Source organism: Vanellus vanellus (assembly GCF_965231255.1).
Source record: "Vanellus vanellus genome assembly, chromosome: 3".
Taxonomy (NCBI): Eukaryota; Metazoa; Chordata; class Aves; order Charadriiformes; family Charadriidae; genus Vanellus; species Vanellus vanellus.
Genome location: NC_138907.1, coordinates 67,864,806 through 67,882,944, shown reverse-complemented (window position 1 = coordinate 67,882,944; position 18,139 = coordinate 67,864,806). Strand labels below are relative to the sequence as shown.

The 18,139-nt window shown below is 39.1% G+C and overlaps 1 protein-coding gene across 1 annotated transcript in view; it reads left to right on the top strand.

Annotated features, from left to right (window-relative positions):
• The window catches only part of L3MBTL3 (L3MBTL histone methyl-lysine binding protein 3), a 76,398-nt gene that overhangs the window by 16,332 nt on the left and 41,927 nt on the right, over positions 1–18,139 (top strand). The window contains exons 4-10 of the mRNA XM_082480801.1: positions 321–459; positions 1,730–1,814; positions 4,092–4,183; positions 8,397–8,501; positions 10,131–10,266; positions 14,317–14,408; positions 14,969–15,120. Coding sequence (XP_082336927.1) covers positions 321–459; positions 1,730–1,814; positions 4,092–4,183; positions 8,397–8,501; positions 10,131–10,266; positions 14,317–14,408; positions 14,969–15,120 — 801 coding nt within the window. The remainder of the gene's footprint in view (positions 1–320; positions 460–1,729; positions 1,815–4,091; positions 4,184–8,396; positions 8,502–10,130; positions 10,267–14,316; positions 14,409–14,968; positions 15,121–18,139) is intronic.

Genomic DNA, 18,139 nt, shown 5'->3' with positions numbered 1-18,139 from the left:
ACTGCCCTGCAGTCCTAAATGTTTCACAGTTTGCTTCTCCGTGAGACTTGATGGTACATGGGAAAGACACACTGTTTAAAACATGCAGAACTTGTTCAGCATAAGCTGACAGCTTTGCTTTTACAGTTGCTATTGTGTGTCTTTCAGATTAATTCTTTTGACAGATGTAATTTTCAGTAGTAGTTCTAAGAATATATTTGTTATAACACCCTGGGACCTACAAACATTTGGCCTTCAGACTTACTCACTTTTTGCTTGTTTTATGAATATGAGAAGTGAAAGAATTTTGGCTTTGTGTCATTGTGTTACTCTTGTAATAGAGAACCAAAGGAGGAAAAGCCCAGCGTGGAATGCAATGGGGAAGATGAGTCCAAAGGCATTCGGAAAAGAAAAGCAAAGTTACCTCTGAAAGAAGAATCCAGGGATAATGGGGAGAAGAAAGAGAATACTGATGAAATTGTTAGTATGCATCATAAACCCATTCCTGCAAGTATTTGGTGGGAGTTTTGCCTTATATTGCAACGTCAGTAACTTCATCGGTCTACATAGAGGAGTGATGGCATCACTCTGTCAGAGCCACAATAAGTAGTTGGTTCACTTACCAATTTAATTATGCCTCATCAGTAAATTGTAATTACTGACAACGAACTGATAAGAGCTGGTTTTTATCTCTTTTCCCTTCTTTTTTTAAGAACAGAACAAAAAGAATTTAAAGGAAATACGATACTAACCTAGACTTGCTATGTCTTCTGCACAGAAAAATAGGAGTACATATTTCCCAACACCTGTTATTTTGTCACTCTACATGAATAAATTACTATAGACCAATAATTTATTTACAAAGAAAGCTACGTTACAGTTGAAAATACATTTGATTTTCATAGTGCAATTTATCTTAGAAAATCATAGCTAAAGATTTGGGGTTTTTTAATGTGGTAGTGTAATGTGCTTTGGGACACTTTTTTTTTTTTATTATTTATTCTTCATTTTAGAATAAACTTATCACAGTACCTTGCCGTTACATTCATTTTCCTGTAGTATTTGTTTTCCTCTCGATAGCTGTGGCACTGCTGGGAGGAGCACAGTTTAGAGGGATAAGGGGAGAGCTCTGCAACTGTCGAATTGTCTAACGGCTGAGGACACTAGAGTTGTCAGAAGGGAATTTGTAGCTCTCTGTATAGCAGTATCTTAGGCAAAAGTCAGGGGACACCTTTGCTGCCGTGCATCTGTCCTCCCAAATGAGTACTTATTCTGTTTATCTACTCAAGTGCTAACAAAACTGTTAACACAAAACCAATTAAATAAATAAAAAGGATCTGTGCCATTTTATATCTAGTAAAGCAATTGTACATTTGAAAAAAGCAGACTAAAGCTGTGAGAGGTGTTCCTTTAAATTATTTTGGAAACACGAACATATCAAAGATACTGCTATTTCTCTCTGGCTGAGCCAGGCCTGCTGAAGGCTTTGTGATCTGTCCCTGGTTTAGACAAGGCTGGCTGGCTGAGTGCCGGCTGTTGAGAGTCCCTCTGTCATTTTCAGCGTGCTTGCTGTGATTTGTCACTGATGGCTCGCTTTGTTTTTATTGGACATCTGCAGGTTTGTTTGAGATAGTGGAGAGCTATGCCAATAGGCATGTAAATGAAGTCACAGTTAAACCTTGGGTGTCTCTGTTTTTACTGTATTAGACTTCTGAACTAATGAGGTTATTGTACTCTTTTTCTAATTTAGGAGGACAAACCTGAAGGAAGGATCTTGAGAGTCTCACAGAGAGCCAGGAGAAAAAGAAAAGGGGAAATAACAGTTTTGAAACAAAGTAAGTTAGTTTATGAAACAAAAATCTCAACTATCAGTTTTTCAGGTAATATCTGTCTCTTATTGTGAATTGCCAGTATTGTTTCAGTGAATTTGTATTCCCTGTTGAATAGATTTTTGTCAGTTCTGTAAAAAGAAAATACCAGTGTTATTTATAGCAATTAAGTTTTAAGGGTTGAAGAACTGAGCACCAAGTGAAAGCTGGGGAAAAAACACTGTCACTGGGAGACTGATTACCTTTTACAATTTATATACCTCTGGCAGCGTGGAGGAGGATATAGTGAGTGTATATGTAATTGATGCACATTTTAGGTGTTCTTTTCATCCCTCTAAAGAGTGCTGGTATTAAAGGGAATCAGGCCCATTGAGTTCCCAGATGTTGAAAGACACATATTAAGCAGAAGTGATATTTTACTTTTGTTTCCTTGGGGATCAATTCTGTATCTACAGTGTGTGCTGGAAATAGACACATTTATGGAACTGTTTAGGAATAATTGCTATAATCAGTCCAAAGGGACATATGCTGCATCAAGCAGCATAATAAAACATATTTTAAATGAGTACTGTTTTTTCAAGCTGTTTGTATGAAAGGTACTTTAAGGAAGAATCAGAGAATCGGCAGCTATTATACCTGAGTGATACACCAAGCACAAACCTGCATCTTGCTCTCCAAAATGTTTCTTATGGTAGACTGGGAACCATTAGCAGAAGTTGCCGGGCTGCTGATCAGCACAGGGCTCCAAGTAGCTCTGCTGCACACTAGGCAGATGAAATACTTATTGAAGATACAGCACATAAAAGTTATAGAAGATATCCCTCCCGAGATAGAATTACTCCTGAAATATAAATATTATTTCTACAGTTGTTTCAAAAGCTGAGATGATAAGAAGTGTGTGCGATACAAGCACAAAGCTGATGCTCTGTGGAAATCACTGCTGTCCACTGACAGAATGATCTGTATGGGTTTCTTCTGTTTTTTTCATTTGGGAAAATGTCAGCTCAGCACAAGAGATTTGGTCTAAAAGACCAATTTATATTCAGAATCAAGCATATAACTCTGTATTATTATGCTGAGCAACACATCTCTTAAGTGGAATAGATAAAAACTGCGTAAATCAAAAATAAAGTGAATGTGCTTTAATAGTGTAGAGCGATTGCTGTGATTCTGAAATTTGTTATCTTTTGGTTACATTATCAGCTTTCTTCAGGAGAGTCTGGCGTCGTTATTGTTGCGGTTCATGTTTTAATCATAACAATGCTTAGACAGACTGTTACTTAAGGGGCTTATTTCTCTTGTGAGTAGCCCACAGTCAGGATCAGGCCAGAATCAAACTGTGGACTGTGAGGAATCCTTCTGGCAGTATGAGCTTATGGTCTGAAATCCTAAGCTGCATGTGCAGAAGAGGCTTTTTAGGTGAAGATCAGTAGAGCAGAGCGGAGGTGTGTGAAAGTACATAGATCCATGGCCAGCCTCACAAGCCATCTGTTTTTGAAGTTCCTGGCTTTTGCTAGTGCAGTTAGTGCCTCATTTTCAAGGCCTAAAAACTGTTACTCACTGATGTGACTGTAGCCAGTATTACAATTACTATGCAAGTGTATGCAAGTGTTCATACTATATGAACAAACCTGAAACTGGAGGTTTCTATCGTATGCTAATGACATGAAAAAAACACTGGTGACAGTTTTGATGGCTTGGAGAAATTACTGTTAAATCACTGCCTCTCCACCCAAAACCTTCAAACTACAAAGTGAAGGTTAGAAGCATTCTGAATACTGTCAAAGAATAAAGTATTTCAACTGCGATTAAAAAAAAAAAAGTCACAAGTTCTATCCACTTGAAAATGCTTTCCAGGAAAAGAAATTCTCAGGAAAAAAAAATTAAAATATCGTGCTACTTTGTGATTTGAACAGATCATTTTACACATTTGCAAATGGTGCATCATAATGCTTCTTATGAGCAATAAGGTAAAAGGGACAGGGTGGAAGACCTTGTAAGCTGTTCTTGTCACCTGAAAGAGCTTTTTCCTGTTACTAATCAAGGTCTGAACTGCTGGAAACCTTTCTATACAAACCAGGAACCTTCATGTTCCTGGTGCCGTTAAACCTACAGAGCTACTTCTTTTCCTGAAGTAAGTCCTGAGAAACACCATGAATGCATTTAATAAAATGTAGATTTGAAATACAGTACGAATGCTATAAACTTCAAAGTGTTAGGTTTTTTATTTCTTGAGTAGTTATCAGTTACAGAATTCTTTGGCTATTGTGTGCTTCTTTACAGCTGTACCATCTAAAGGAAGGCAAGTGTGGTGTTGGGCTTCCTATCTGGAGGAAGAAAAGGCTGTTGCAGTACCTACTAAGCTTTTTAAAGAGGTATGACCTTCTGAAGTTGAAATCAGTCAGCCACCTAAGATCATGAGATTTTTAGGATCAGTGTAAAAAAAAAAAAAGTAATTTGAAGATTTTATACCTCTCTGGGGGAAAACCTACCTGATTAAAACAATGCTATCCATCAGCAATCGTCAAGATAGTCAGAATGTGTGAAACTAGTTATCTTTCTCTGCTTTTTCAAAGAATTCTGTGGTTTTAGATGAATGCTGTCAACTGAGACTACAGAAAACAGATGCTTTTCCAAAATCTGCAAGTTCAAGGCTTCCTTCTAATCTCTGAAGCTAAAAGTCTAATACGTTCCCTCATTTTTTCATGCCATATTTTTCTCTTTAATTATATTTAGAAAGGTGGTACAAAGGTCATCTTTTGGCTTGTTGCTTTGATTATATTACCTGTCTTTTTGCAGCTCCTGCTGACGTATTGTTTTACTACATCAGATACTAGTTGGCTTGTTCCCATTTTGCCTGTCATCTTGATTAGATGTCACATCACCATCTCTTGCTTGTCCTTTGCCTGCTATGGTAGTCTTTGTCATTTGTCATTTCAGTGCTTTTCACTAGTGCTGTCTCTCTTGCTTGGAAGAGAGCTCTGTATGCAAATCCACAAAGCTTGCACGCTGTTCTCTTCTCTTGCAAAATCTGGCAAAACATGCGAACATGTCTCAGCTGCTGTACTTCTGCTATGTATATCCAGTATTATTTTTTGATAATTCTGTTCTTACTAGTAGTCTCTTTCTTGCATCTGTTTCTTTTTGCTTGCCTTATTAAATCTTTTGTGCGGGGATTAGCTTTTCAGCTTAAATGTGCAGGTGATGCTGACCTTTAATCGGTGCTTTTAGACGTTACTGAGGTACAGAAGCACTAGGATTGCAATGTAGAGAATCTATAGATTTGTCGGTGCAAGAACAGTTACCTGACTATACTTAGTTATATTCCCCTGTGCTATATACTGGTTGAAAAGTTGACAAAAAAATCTGGGTAAGTAGTGGCTCTATCTGGAAGGTAGATTTACAAAGCGTTGCTCTCTGCCTGTCTGAAGTTCCATGAAATGCTCTTGCAGCACACAGGCATATACCAGCCTTTCTGGGCACTGCACCCAGTGGTAGTCTGGAGTTACATGGTGATGGACTGTTTCCTTTCTTTCTTTCTTTCTTTCTTTCTTTCTTTCTTTCTTTCTTTCTTTCTTTCTTTCTTTCTTTCTTTTCTTTCTTTCTTTTCTTTCTTTCTTTCTTTCTTTCTTTCTTTCTTTTCTTTCTTTCTTTCTTTTCTTTCTTTCTTTCTTTCTTTCTTTCTTTCTTTCTTTTCTTTCTTTCTTTCTTTTCTTTCTTTCTTTTCTTTCTTTCTTTCTTTTCTTTCTTTCTTTTCTTTCTTTCTTTTCTTTCTTTCTTTCTTTTCTTTCTTTCTTTCTTTTCTTTCTTTCTTTCTTTCTTTCTTTCTTTCTTTCTTTCTTTTCTTTCTTTCTTTTCTTTCTTTCTTTCTTTTCTTTCTTTCTTTCTTTCTTTCTTTCTTTCTTTCTTTCTTTCTTTCTTTCTTTCTTTCTTTCTTTCTTTCTTTCTTTCTTTTCCACAGTGTACGTTTCTCATTCAGTGCATCTTATTTAATATTTTCTTTTAAAGTCTTTAGCCCCTGGGTAACTGTAGGGTTTTATTTAGCGTGTGATATTTAAAGTCTGTAGCAGAGACAGAATTCTTAATAGCACTCAGAAGTGGCCAGGTAATATTTTTCCGTTTTACAGATGGACAAGCAAGCCACAGGAACAGTAAGGTTCAAAAAAAATCCCACCAAACGTCACCACCAGTTTTGAATCCTTGATTTCTGTATAGATTGTGAGAATTACTGTTTTTTTTCTTTTTTTTTTCTTTTCTTATTTTTCCAGTTCAGAAGAACTACTTTTCACAGTGGTTTTTCGTACCCTTAGTTAGGAATGGTCAGGATAATGGAGAGTCCTTGGTGCTTCCTGGTACTTAAATCTTAGAGTCATTTCTAGTCTGTGATGGACAAGCTGTTACTGTTCCAGTAACATTATTGACCCTTGAATGTTGGGTTTTTTTCCAATCTCCAGCTCTGCTCATGTAATTGCTCAGGTTTCATGTATGTTCTTGCACCATACATAAATATTTCTAATCCTCAGTCTGCCATCTGCTTGTTTGCTGACTCCTTTTACCTTTACTCTTATTTTGTTCTCATATCTCTCCTTAAAAAAGTATCTTCAAATGTTTGTTGTGAAAATAATGTGTGATTACTAAGTTTTTCATAGCTTTACCGTGGGTGATGTATTGAGAATAATGCACAAAATTGAAATCTGTTAAATAGTATTAAAGCTATTAGTCTTCTAAAAGTTGCCTGTTACTTTGCTGTAACAGAAACCAAACAAAAGATTGTGTTGCCTTAGAAGTTCTAGATTGGACAACGGAAAAAATAGTGAATAATTCTCGTCTTAAATTTCAGGAAATACCTGTGTGATAATAGCTTAATTTTTAGTGTACTGTTTGTAGAATTTTGCACTGTTTGTACAGTAATGTCTATTATAATAATGAAAGAATAAACAGATATGTGACTTTTAAATTGTTTCCTTCCTTTGTAATTTTATTTGTGCTTGCTTTTGCAAAATCTCAGTTATATTTTTGACCACTGTGTCAATGGGGCTAACATGTTAGTATTTCTAGCATTTCAGTTTTCCACTGAGGTTTTTTATCTGTAAGGTATTTATGATACAGATGGCATTAATTGCAAGTCTGTGCACCAAGATGAACTTTAAAAATTTCAATTTATTGATTTAAAAAAAAATGCTCTGCTTTTGCATACCTCTTGAGGAAGTATCCAGAATTATATGTAGTGTAACATCATTAAACTTTAATTGGTAATAAAAATGTTAAGTGTGGTGATGTTAGGATGAAATAACTTTTCAAAAGCATGTACTGCAGTGAGATACTCTGATCCCTTAACTGGGGTCTACAAGATGATCTAACCTATTTTTAGATAGGGACTTAGAGCTGTGGTTAGATATCTGTTAGCTGGCCACTTCAAGCTGATTTAAACTGCTCGGGTTCTCCCATTTCCCTTCTCCTTGACTGCATATTCCTGCTCTTGTGCCATGCACTGAATTTTTTTCTGCTGGGTTTATTATTCAGTTATACCAGTTGCAGCCAAAGCCACCAAAAAGAGAGGTTTCCCTTCCTTCCAAGTAGGTGAGACCTCTCTGAGTACCTCCCTTGGTACCCTTCTCTTTCTGTTGACTGCAGATGGCTAAGGAGCATGTATACATTTTAGGCTAGAACAGAAGGAAGAGGGAGCATATAAGATGCTTCTCCTGTGTTTTGTCTGTAACCATTTGGGACAAAAAAACCTGTCTAGCTGTGAATTTGGTAACTTCTGGAAGCCCTCTTCAGCTTTATTTAATTTTTGTTCTGATATTCCCTCCTCTTTAACCTTAGTAGTTGCTAGCTCCCTTCCTTCTTTAGCAGAAGACGAGGAGCATGATACAGGGGATGCTGATGTCTTCTGATTGATAACATCCTCTCTGCTTAGCCTTGTTTTCACTTTCTTCTTTTTTGAAAGATGTTCTTCTGGGTTCACTGTAACATGATACAAGGGTAGTCATGTTCCTGTGATGCAAAACTATTCCTGGAAAATTAGATAGTTGAGACCCAACATAGAAAGAAGAAGATGGCGCCTAAGAGGCCATCCCTATATATAAACAATGTTTTGTATTTCTGCCTTGCAGTTTGTCTTTGATGGCCTGAGATGTGGAAATGAAAACGCAAAATAGAGCATCATTGTTGTGATTGTTATAGGAATGATGACCACTAGGTCAAAGTGTCACTGTACAGGCTGAAAAACAAACAATTATAGTGTTAAAATGTTTTATTAACAATTAGTGGAAAAAGCTGAGGGCAAATCGTGCTTTCTTCTTTCCTTTGGATAGGTTTTTTGCTAATTCTTTTCAAATTTCTCAAGTCATTCTAGTATCAATGTGGTTTTCGAACAACCATAAATTTCTGTTTTCCGCAGTATGCTTTTAAAAATGCAAAACTTATTTTAAAGCAATTTATTACTTGTTGAATAATAAATAATAATTGGGGGGGGGTTATGTTTTTTTATTTTTTTTATTATTAATATTTTTTTTCCTTATAAAGTTATTCTGTCTTTCTCTGGTGTACCTTCAGAAGGACTGAAACTGTTCTTTTTCATTGCAGTATCAATCTTTCCCATACAACAAAAACGGATTCAAAGTAGGCATGAAACTGGAGGGCGTGGATCCTGAGCACCAGTCGATATACTGTGTTCTCACGGTGGCCGAGGTAAGTAGAGGCTGCGAGCAGCCGTTGTGCAGGACTACAGGAGAGACTGAACAGCAGCAACTGAAAGTGCTTGCTCTTCCCTAGAAGGCAGACAGAAGCTGCATGTAGGACAAGAGCTTTTAAATGAATGGCGCCGTGTTAAATCTACCTGACAAACATGTGGTGACTATGTCCGGTACCATGCAGTGGTGACTGTTTACATACACTTAATGTATGCAGCTAGAGAAAATGTATTACAATAGCTGGATGATGTGTGTTTTTTCTGTAATCCTGTAGTTTGTATTTTAAAGAAAAAATAATTAGTATGACAACTAACATAGTGGTTAAATAGAGGTTTGATACTATTTACAGTTGCTCAATTCACTGATACAAACACCTAACACTTTTTTGTGTTGCAATTATGCCACAATTTTTTCAGACTGATGGCCTCAGAAATTGCCTGTATTGGCAACTTCTACAAATTAGCAAACTGTATAAACTCAGTTTGTCTTTTTGCTGCAGTTTATGAAATAATTTTATTGATGAGTAGTTTCTTTGCTTTTAATAATACAAATGAGAACCCATTTGTCAGTTAACATTTTTTATGTCTTTCAAACATACCTTACATTAGTTCTGACGTAGTTTTACCAAGAATCCTTTTTTTGTTGTTGTTTTGCTTTGTGAATTAAAATGGGGAAAGGTAGGTACTCTTCTCTGTATGACCGTTACTCTAAGCAGCTGTAATTTTGCAGTTTATATTTTTATAGCCTAGGCTTTTGTTTTCCTATGTCTGGATCTCTTCATGGCCCACAATCATACACCATTTCTGTGGAGATATCTTTCATTTTCTTGTGAGTGGTGTGTCAGTGGTTGAGTATTTCCTGTGCACCTTGTGCTTGTCACTGAGTGGTGGGTCATGTTTTACTGCAGGATGACCTGAATTCCACATAATTCTAAGACAGTAAACTGAAAGTTCTGTCAGTATAAATGAAATATAAAATAAGGTAACCTTGATGTCAGGAGACTTTTACTGATGACAGCAGGAAAGTTACGGCATTTGGCACTCGGGAAGATGTGGAGAACTTCTGCAGAGAGAGAGGGGTTGTATGTCCTTTTTTTCTCTTCCTCTCGGTGGTTAACTTAGCACCTTATGGAATAATGAAGTTCTGGAGGATACCTCCACTGACTTCTCCTCTTTAATAACAGTTCTCAGTATCTCTCTGGAGAGCCTGTTGAACATAGTTATTGTTGAGTGCTCTATGGCATATTGATTAATTGGGATAGCTTGAGAGTATCATTATCTGTGTTTTCTCCGTGATTGTACCAGATGTATTCATGCTCTTCTGTAGGGTTTCTGTTTTATTCTAATGTTGGGTTGAACAGTTTTCAAGTTTTTTAACACTAATGGCAATATCCAGCTTTTAGTTAATTCTTTTCACCAGAAGAGGAGGCACTGACACTGTGAATAGCTTTGCTTCTTTATTCTTTCCTTTTTATCAAATGAATTTATTCATCCAGTTCAGGCTTGAGCAGAAGTAAAAGGCTGACTCAAAGCACACTGTTAATATATGTAATACTGAACAGCAGCTGTTATGTGTAGGGCAGACATCTTAAAACATAGCCTTGTATGTTGTACATTCTTGCTTCTAGGTTTGTGGCTACAGAATACGACTCCATTTCGATGGATACCCAGATTGTTACGATTTCTGGGTGAACGCTGATTCTTCAGACATTCATCCTGTGGGATGGTGTGAGAAAACAGGTCACAAGCTTCATCCACCTAAAGGTATTGTTTAGTTTGAAATGTGTGTTTTCCATAGCTCTGAGATCAAGACTATCTGTATAATGCTGCAATTATTTTTTTGGCAGAAACTTTTCTTACTCATTTAGTCAGAGTGTTTGAACATGTCAAATTAAACTCTACGTTAAGCCTTGCTAAAATCTTGAGGTTGAAATCCTACCTTTTTTATTCACTGGAAATCCAGAGAGAACAAGAAAACAAAATGAACTGTAAGAGTAATTTGTAAGGCATTAGGAAATAAAGTTAAGCAACAAACCTAGACCCCAAATAAATGCTTATTGCAAGTAAAATGGCAGCATACTGCTGACATGGATGCTTAAACTGAGATCTCACAGGCAGCTGAGTATCCTTTAGTGGAAGGTCTTAGAACATTTTCATTAGTAGATATTGATCACCGTTATTGTATATATGTTGGCACAGACTAATAAAGATTGTGCTCTTTTCACAAAGAGTAAGCTTGAAATAGAGACAAAAAGAGGAATGAACAGATAAGAAGGGAGAAAAAATGGTAAGATTACAAGCCTGAAAGCGTAATTTGTACATAGCTTATGTAAATGGTATACACGTGTTGAAATATGTGTAATTTTCTTGTTTAATTATTCTATTTCAGATTATGTAAATCACTTATTTTGGCAGATGGAATGCATCTGCACTGAACTGTACCATCAAAAAAGGGATAAATGGGCTCCCTTTGGGGTAGGAAGGGAATACGTGGGGTTGAACGAAGCACGTCCTGAAAACAGAAGAGTGAGAAGTAAATGAATGTGGTGTTTTGACATACACAATGAGGGTAGGATAACGTGGTTTCAAAAGACTGCAAAATGATTAGTGTACAGAGTCAAGAGGATGCGTTATGGAGAATTCTAAAACTGTGGATATAACAGCTGTGGTGTGGAAGGTGAGAGTAAAGCCACTGAAAGGCAGAGGGCCACCCAGTGTGGGAAAGGATGGCATTTCTGCAACTGAGCCATCGAGGAGTGTGTAGCATCATTCCTCGCTCTGCGAGCTTCACTCTGGTTACAGGGCAGGAGTGCTCTGTGCTGCTGCTCCAGTATGGGAGTTTTCATTGGGCATAGTTCTGCATAACAGGCCATGCAGAAATAGCCATTTCTTGAACATAAATCAGAATTTCTCAGAAGGTTATTCTCTACTGAAGTAATAAGTTACATGCAGCAATTGAGTAGTCCCCAGTTATAGAGTTACTGATGTTATTACAGCATGCTTCTTAGTTTTAGATCTGTAATGAAGGTTTGTCATCTTTTCCATCTTAAATGCCTGCTTTAGAAAGCTTAAGCTTTTGTTAACAATGAAATATTGCTGCTGGAGGAAAGTTGCTGTCTGTCTCTGAGTCACTTTCATGAAAAGTTTCTTCGGTTTCTCTTCCAGTTTTAAGTTGGTGGAAAGATTGTTCTTTTGTGGGTTTTGGTTGTTTTTTTTTTCACCATACTGCAGCAGTGGATAGGTCTTTTTACTTAAGAAAGTCATGGAGCCTATCAGAGGTGTTGAGGGAGACAAGTTAAGGGCATACCTGAAGATAATTGTCAGGAATCTCGTTCTCATCCTGCACAGCCACGTACTCTTACTATCCCCAAGACATATTACTGATTTTGAGTAGCAAGGCTGTTCTCTGGTATTTTTATCCAAGACCTGCGAAGTATTCTGCCATTTGTATGACTTGGCACTGTCACTTCACCTCAGCGGAAAACCATTTCACCATTGATGAGATATGGTGTGATTGCCGAAACCTGCTCTTGTACTTGTGGGACTTCTTCCATTGTCCTAGCTTGCATGTGGGATGGAAGAACAGGAAAGCACAAGCAGTATGGTAGTCATGCATTGGAAGGAGGCTGAGGGCAACCAGCTGTTCATAAGTTAAACATACTTTTTCTAGTTTTTCAGCAGGAGGGCGTTCACTACTTATGTTTTACTAATATCTGGAGTTCTGTTATTCTGAGGGGAAGGAGAAGGTGCCAGTCTGAGGTTGTTGAGGGGTTTTGTGCATTTTTATTGGGTTGCACAGATTGCTTATGTTTTGCTGTGGTATAACATTTTAATAGTGATTTCTTTTTAGCGTCCATTGCAAATCATATGGACACTAAAGCCACTATCAGTAATGACGTAGGGCACAGTATCTTATATAAAATACCACCTCACAGAAGAATTCAAGGGTTTGCATTAGTAGCCATTTGTTTTCCAGATACAATGCAAACTTATGACCTTTATGGTGTAAACTGTAAACTATTTGGAACCTGGTGGCCTGATAAAGAAGCAGATACTCCTGCCTCCTTTCTGTGCAGTGTGGCCCCAGTTAATCGTTCCTGCAAACTTGGGCAGAAGTGTGCTGTTCCACAGGAGGGGCTGTAAGGAGGGTATGCTCCCGGGGGATTTTGGGGCCTGGTAACTGACTCCTTGTTTTCCGAGAGTTGAAAGAGGCTAACTTTCCAAACAGGTGTAGGTAGGAGCTGGACATCTTCCTTTTTCAGAGGTAAGGTAGGAGCTAGATATCTCCCTTTCTCACTTGCTGACAGGAGGAATCACGCTGTCCAGAAACTGTTTCACGGTTTACTGAAACCAATTTTTGCCTTCTTCTGCCAATTTTTCCCACGGCTGTGGGAGTCGAGTGAGCGGCTGCGTGGTTCTTTGTTGCTGGCTGAGGCCAAACCATGACAATTATTTTATGCAGTTCAATATATTATGGTGTTTTGGTTTTTTTTTCCCCAGGAAATTAGAAAAGGCAAAGTTTCAACAGAAATTTAGGTTTCTTTCCAAGTGCTGTATGCATAAAATGAAAAATGTGGAAAGTCCATGCAGGGGGCAGTTTATGCTGTAAATGTGTAAGGGGTCCTGGGGCACTGCTGGTGTAAGCAACTGTTTAGATATAACCTAGGGAGTTTGTTTTAAAGCTAGTGGTGATTATGCTGTGTTAGTGATAGCCTGAGGGCATAGCAGGGTAAAGTCTGTAGGAGGAGGGAATTTTTTTAATTAGAGTGACTGGTGTAGTGGGAGGAGCTTTGGGGCCTGTAGGCCCTTTGCTGTTTCTGAAGTAGAAGCAACAGACTGAAAAGCAGGTGGAGAGCACTTGCCCCCAGCTTGTTGGTTGTGTGTGTGTGTGTGTGTGTGTCAGTCAGACCACCAAAGTGAACTTAGTGGTACCTGAGAAGCAGAGAGATGGCAAGGTGTTTTTTTTTCTTGGGGAGAGACAGAGAGGTGACTTGTAGACTATGCTGCTTGGAGAGGTTTGTTCGAAGGGAGGGAGACTGTAGTATAAAACTGATATCTTATTGAGACTGATTCTTTGATATCTAGTGGAATTATGGATTTTGGTTTCTAGGCTGCCCCTAGATGTTCTGCTCCTTGAGGGCCTTCAGGTCTCTTGATGGCCAGGACTGCAAGGTTGGACATCAGGGATAGAGCAGTCATTTTGTAAGAAATGCCCTCAGTTTGTTTTGGAGGTGAAATTGAAACTGAGCTGAAATCTCCTGAGTTCTTGCCCATTTATATAACTCCCAGGTGAAGATTAGGAACAGTTCAAATGTCAGTCCTAGCCAACTATAAGAAACTAATAATGTGCAGCTCAAGAAAGCAGAGTATTTTGCTTAGTTAGTGTAAAGAAAGCTTTACATCTTGGTAAGGAAGCTCAGCCAACCCTAAATAAAGAACATGATTCCTATTTGTAATACCAGGTGCCCAAATAAAAATAGAAAAGCTTCATCAGCTTTCTTTTGAACTCTATAAGCTACTGTAAGATGTGTCCTGCTAAAATTTCTAATAATCCAAACCAGTGCTCCCTCAGACACTAACTGACTTCATATTGGGGTAGAATTAATACATAGTTTTAAAGTAAATTTTCCCAGTGTAGTTTATATAAAATTGGAATAAACAGTTAACGATGCATAATCTTTTCTTCTTTGAAATGGTAAGAAACAGTTCAGAACTGGATGGAAAAAATAATTTCGTCAATTATGATCAAGTCACCTGCGTGCACTTTGTCTCATGCCTATCATTTCTTGCCCTTCTCTTATGACCCGCATTTAGGATATAAGGAAGAAGAATTCAGCTGGCCCTCATACCTGAAGGCATGCAAAGCTCAAGCTGCGCCCAAATCACTGTTTGAAAACCAGAATGCAGTAAGTATTCACTTGTTACTAATGGTGTGGAAAGTTGCTAGTATGCTCAGGTGTGTGGTAGAGACTCACAGCGTATTTCAGTGATGACAGACTTGAGACCTGAAATTTAAGATGAAAATGTTTACAACGAATTTAATAACCATTTCCACTTCAGTTCACCTCTGCAGTTCTGATCCATTAAGTTTTTACTAACCTGTTTAAACATCTGATCTGGCATATTCAGAAATGGTGTATTAAATGAAATTTAAGACTTGTTATTAGTACTGTGTCTCGCACCATAATGTTTTGGAACAAGCATGGTCTTTCAGAGAGAGTGTCTAAGGCAGAGTTAAAACCAACACATTTAATTTTAGTAGTATGTTTAGGGCTTTTGTATTTCATAAACCATGAGTCTCTCCTGTATTTGAGCATCTCTCGTGTCAACTAATTAGGCTGCTGCCACTCTGTTGGGGCAGCTAATTGGGAAACTTAGAAATGACATGAATATATTGATTGTGGACACTGGGGAGATTTCTGGATTTATAGTATTTATCTTCAGTTAAATGTCTTTCTCTATGTAGACAGTGATTCCGTCGGGATTTCGAGTGGGGATGAAGCTGGAAGCCGTAGACAAGAAGAACCCGACTTTCATCTGTGTTGCTACGGTAACAGACATGGTGGACAATCGTTTTCTGGTTCATTTTGACAACTGGGATGAGAGTTACGACTACTGGTATGATATTTTTGTTTTGTATCCTAGTGAGACGTATCAGAAATGCGGTAGCTTTAAGCACTGTTTCTGTCATAGTTTCCAGACTGTTGATACAGTTACTGTACCAACTTTTGCTAGACTTATAATCATGGCCACCAAAGTGTGTCTCAATGGCATACTAGAGGAATCAAGTTTCCCATGTCAGCTTGTACATAGAAAATGTCCAGAGATTGTGCTAGATGAGTGTTCACGTGTGCTGCTACATCTGCAGTTTTGAACTGATTTCTCATTTCAGTTACATAGTATCTCTGAGGTTGATGACTTTGGTGAAGAATGTGCACCATGACAGTGTGACTGACTGTACTTGCAGTTAGGTTTACATATAGTTGTAAATTAAGAGAAAGGCTGCCTTTTTTCATAAGGTTCTTGATCCACTTACATTGTTCAAACCGAACCTTAGCCGTCTTCTGTAAGGCGTCAGGATAGTGGCACAGAGGAATGTGTTCTACAGTCCTCTTAATACTGGGATCCTGCTATCCTAACCTGTGTTGCAGAAAGGTCATCTCCATGTTGTATGATAAAGGGGCTTTTTGTATCTATATAGAAAAGTCAGTGGATAGAGCAGGACATGCTGTGAGCATAAAAATACTGAAGGAAATTCAGGCTTTTGCTGTCACAGTGCAGGTTCGTATTTGCACTTGCATCTTTTGCTAAATCATTTAGAGCAAAATAATATACCTTACATTCTTTGAGGACTAAGTTATTGCAGAACAGGTAGAGCATTGTAAGCCTATGTCTTGGGTTCAGCAGTGGCAACTTAATTGTATAGCTGAGGCTGTAAGAATAAATGAAAAGTTTTCTTCATCTGTATTTGATGGCTGCTTAGGCACTGCGTCAATGAGAATGCCGTGGAACTATCATGTCACTTCAAAACTTTGAGTCCATCTCCTGAAATAATAATTGTACATGACAAATAAGCTGTAGGGGAAATAAATTATTGAAGCAGCGGTCAACAGGCATTTCAGCAAAGTCAAGAACTGAATATCAAGATAGAAAGTCATACATGTCAAAGACCAGAAAGATTAGTGATTATTTCCATGAAGAAGTAACATAGAACATACATTCCTCTACAAAGCAGTAGGAAACTGGGGCTGGGAAAAGGTATTCCAAATTCCCTGATATTTAAATGCTCACTAATAACAGTTAAGCTATTAATTAATAATGAGAACAGCAGTTAGGCAAGGCATTTAGGGCAAATGCAATGCAATATCACAGTATGCTAGGGATTGGAAGGGACCTCAAAAGATCATCTAGTCCAATCCCCCTGTCGGAGCAGGAACACCTAGATGAGGTTGCACAGGAAGGCGTCCAGGCGAGTTTTGAATGTCTCCAGAGAAGGAGACTCCACAACCTTCCTGGGCAGCCTGTTCCAGTGCTCTGTCACCCTCACTGAGAAGAAGTTTCTTCTCAAATTTAAGTGGAACCTCTTGTGTTCCAGCTTGAATCCATTACCCCTTGTCCTATCATTGGTTGCTACTGAGAAGAGCCTGGCTCCATCCTCATGACATTCCCCCTTTATATATTTATAAACGCTAATAAGATCACCCCTCAGTCTCCTCTTCTCCAAACTAAAGAGACCCAGCTCCCTCAGTCTTTCCTCATAAGGGAGATGCTCCACTCCCTTAATCATCTTAGTTGCCCTACGCTGGACTCTCTCCAGCAGCTCTCTGTCCTTCTTGAACTGAGGGGCCCAGAACTGGACACAATATTCCAGATGCGGTCTCACCAGGGCAGAGTAGAGGGGAAGGAGGACCTCTCTCACAGAATCACAGAATCACAGAATTATCAGAGTTGGAAGGGACCTCTAGAGATCATCTAGTCCAACTCTCCTGCTAAAGCAGGATTGCCTAGAGCACATTACTCAGGACTGCATCCAGGCGGGTCTTGAAAATCTCCAGGGAAGGGGACTCCACCACCTCCCTGGGCAGCCTGTTCCAGTGCTCTGTCACCCTCACCGTAAAGAACTGTTTCCGTGTATTCGAACGGAACTTCCTGTGTTCTAACTTGTGCCCATTGCCCCTCGTCCTGTCACTTGGAACCAATGAAAAGAGCCTGGCTCCATCCTTCTTCAACCCACCCTTAAGATACTTGTATGCCATAATAAGGTCTCCCCTCAGCCTTCTCTTCTCCAGGCTAAAGAGTCCCAGCTCTCTCAGCCTTTCCTCATAAGGGAGGTGCTCCAAGCCCTTAATCATCTTAGTTGCCCTTCGCTGGACTCGCTCCAGCAGTTCCCTGTCCCTCTTGAACTGGGGAGCCCAAAACTGGACACAGTATTCCAGTTGTGGCCTCACCAGTGCAGAGTAGAGGGGGAGAATGACCTCCCTCGACCTACTGGCCACACTCTTCCCTATGCAGCCCAGGATTCCATTGGCCTTTTTGGCGACAAGGGCACATTGCTGGGCCATGGATAATTTACTGTCTACCACAACCCCCAGATCCTTCTCCTCCAAGCTATCTCCCAGCAGGTCAGCCCCTAACCTGTACTGGTGCCTAGCATTCTTCCTCCCCAGGTGCAGGACCTTGCACTTGGTTTTGTTGAACCTCATTAGGTTCTTCTCTGCCCAGCTCTCCAGCCTGTCCAGGTCACGCTGGATGGCAGCACGGCCCTCTGGGGTGTCAGCCACCCCACCCAGTTTGGTATCATCAGCAAACTTGCTGAGGATACACTCTGTCCCCTCATCCAGGTCATTAATGAATATATTAAACAAAATAGGACCAAGTATTGACCCCTGGGGGACACCACTGGTTACAGGCCTCCAACTAGACTCTGTGCCGCTGATCACAACCCTCTGAGTCCTGTCCCGCAGCCAACTCTCAATCCACCTCACTGTCACCTCGTCTAGCCCATACTTCCTCAGCTTCCTAATGAGGATGTCATGGGAGACAGTGTCAAAAGCCTTGCTAAAGTCAAGGTAGATGACATCCACGACTTTCCCCTCATCCAGCCAACCAGTTATAACATCATAGAAAGCTATCAGAT